General features: G+C 32.8%; 1 protein-coding gene across 1 annotated transcript in view; it reads right to left on the minus strand.

Annotated features, from left to right (window-relative positions):
- Window positions 1-635: 635 nt before the first annotated feature.
- LOC115238828 (sterol O-acyltransferase 1-like) overlaps window positions 636-2,851 on the minus strand; it is a 23,630-nt gene continuing 21,414 nt past the window's right edge. The window contains exons 6-9 of the mRNA XM_029812933.1: window positions 2,347-2,486; window positions 2,042-2,205; window positions 1,419-1,692; window positions 636-1,253 (exon numbers count right to left, since the gene is read on the minus strand). Of these exons, the coding sequence (XP_029668793.1) occupies window positions 822-1,253; window positions 1,419-1,692; window positions 2,042-2,205; window positions 2,347-2,486 (1,010 nt within the window). The 3' untranslated portion in view covers window positions 636-821. The remainder of the gene's footprint in view (window positions 1,254-1,418; window positions 1,693-2,041; window positions 2,206-2,346; window positions 2,487-2,851) is intronic.

A 2,851-nucleotide genomic window follows, 5' to 3' on the forward strand; every position in this document is an offset into this window, starting at 1 on the left:
GTACCATAAGTCGCGTCATAAGTATCATTTTTTTTTCTAAACTATCAATAGAGATCTATTTATTAATAACAGCAATAAGGCTCAGAATACAAACAATTAAGTGGGAATACTGGCAGGTGAGAGCTAAGGCGCGATATTTCCACTTAAATCCATTTATTTTTCCAAGGGATTTCTCTCGTTTCTAATAAATAAATAAATAAACTGGAATCGTAAATCGAAATATTCGCGGCTTTCTATATTTATTGTATGATTTTCAAATTGTTTCGTATTAATGATTAATGAAAAAAAAAAATATTTTTCTTCTCTCACGTTTCTCAGTAATAATCACTAGCTCTATAATCGAATAAAAAATCGATTAATAATTTATAAAGTTGTGTAACTATTATTAGTTGACTTGTTTACTCTTATTGCTAAAGTTTTTTGTATCTCTTTAACCAAGCTCATAAAGATTTTCATTGAAATAGATCGGTGTTAAAAATTTAGATTTTATAATAATCGTATTAAATATAAATTTGCGATACATGTTTTTATACATATATTTTATATATTTTATATATATGCAAAGAAAAATATAATCGTGTTTAGAGAAAAAACATTAAGGTTTTTTGTTTATAATCAAACAGAGAAATCAAACATTGGCATATATATCGACTATATGTGTACGACTTTATTATAATAAATTTGTGGAGGATATTAGTGTACAAAAAAGATTGAATTTTATACCAAGGAATTTTAAAGTTCAAGATTGTCTGATCACTAATAGTCTCTTTGATAGTGGAGCACAGAAAATAAATCACCGTTAAAAGGCGAAGCGAGACGCTCTACGCGAGAAATTGCGTCTGACAGTTCAAGCTTCGCGGTATGAGCAGATCCATATAGTAATTGCTGTAAGATGAACAGTTGCGCCGGGCGTAGTACTCCATCGTGTATGAGCTGAACATGAGACCGTTGCCCAAGCAGAAGGAAAACCACATAAAGATGTTGCTGGTGGCGATTCTGCCAAGAAAGAGCAGAGAGAAGCCCAAGCCACCAAACAGGACGAACATCACCGGGTAGAAGAAGCGGAACGCGAACGCGAGGACGTACTCATGAAAGACGGCGGATACGAAGAACACGCCGAGTGTCGCCAATGGCTTGTTGCCCGGCACCACAATCTCGTACATGTCCTTGTAGATGTACACGTAGAGCCAGTCGTGCACCACGACGTTCCACGTGCGATAATATGTGCGGTAGCACGTGGAATTCCACCAATCCTGCAAATGACGAATAGTTTGTATAATTTACAGTCTGGTGTATAATTTTTCCAATAGCTTGGAAAAGTTGCCGAGAATCGGCCTTTGTTGCGAGTTAATTGAAATTTTTGCTCGCAGGACATTTCCGTTGAATGACAATCTAGCGACCATGTGAGTAAGACTCGCCTCATAAAACAATCGGTCGGCGAATCGCAGCATCTCTGCCCAGGCGTTCAACCACGCGTGCAGCAGAAGATAGTTTCCAGAGATGAAGAAGAGGATCCCGGGAATGCTTGCGTCGATGATACTCTTGATGATCCACTTTAGGTCCATATATCGCGTACCGAAAATGTTAAAGTTCGGCGCCACCAAGCGCTCCATGATGAGGGCGAGAAAAAAAATCACCAGGACGACCTCCGTGAGATTTTTAATCACCACCATCCATCTAATCTTGTCCGTTCTGGCAAATTGATCGCAGGTATTTTAATTTAAAAATTCAATAGTACGACAAATATTATAACATTATTGAAAACTGTAGAAAATTTCCTATTTTAATTCATTCAAGAATTTAAGATAATTAAGAATTGACTCTCGGATCACATAACTGCGGACGCTGGGTCAATTTTAATTTGTAATAGAATTTCTTTTCTCTATATATAAAGATATAAAAAAAAATATATATATAATAATATAATAATATAATGTGTAACATTATATATATATATTAAAGATGAAAGATTTTTGAACATTGGATCATCACAGATTCCAAGGAAATTTTTTACAGTTATAGAATGCCAAGGTCTTTATACCTTGGGTACTTATCGCGATATATGAGAGTCGGCGCGAACAGGAAGTATAAGTATTGCGAGAATCCGGGGCCACTCGGTTGCGAAAGATCGCTATGAGGCTTGTACGATATGAACCTGGGCGCCACACTTCTAACGAAAGCATAACTCTTCATCGTTAGGCGCATCTAAAAATGCAAACACTGATTTACGTTGGTCAAAGCTAAATTATTATTTCTATACATTGAATGCTTTAATTTATAAAAATTTTTAGAATTATATCTTTTATTATGATTGTGAATTATCATGTTAAACTTTAAAACATATACTTGTTCCAAAAGTATAATTAAGCTGCTAGCTATGCCTAGATCCTCGCTAAGCATCGCCCTGATGGGAAAAATTAGGAAGAGAACTTGATATAGTATAAAGGTTGTCAGCCAGCCATAATCCCACAATTTCCGGACGAGCGCTGCAAAGAAAGGAATACATTTTAATAATAATTGAATAACATTAATTGATTGAAATAATTTGTACAATTTAATTATATATATATATGTATATAAAATTAAATTGCACAAATTATTTTAATTAATTAATTTTATCCAAGTATTTTTTTAAATGTGGGAATTAATTATTCTTATATTATTACAACGCGCTAAATTTTACATAATCAATTAGTTGATCAATTATTATTACATAATAACTTTATTGATTAATTTTTATTTAATTAAATTATTATTAATTATTTTAATTTTGATTAACTAATTTGTGTAATTTAGTTATATTTTTTTATTAATTTTTTAATTCATTTAATTTATATATATTTTGAGTAAA

Source organism: Formica exsecta, unplaced genomic scaffold, assembly GCF_003651465.1.
Source record: "Formica exsecta isolate Colony F162 unplaced genomic scaffold, ASM365146v1 scaffold36, whole genome shotgun sequence".
Taxonomy (NCBI): domain Eukaryota; kingdom Metazoa; phylum Arthropoda; class Insecta; order Hymenoptera; family Formicidae; genus Formica; species Formica exsecta.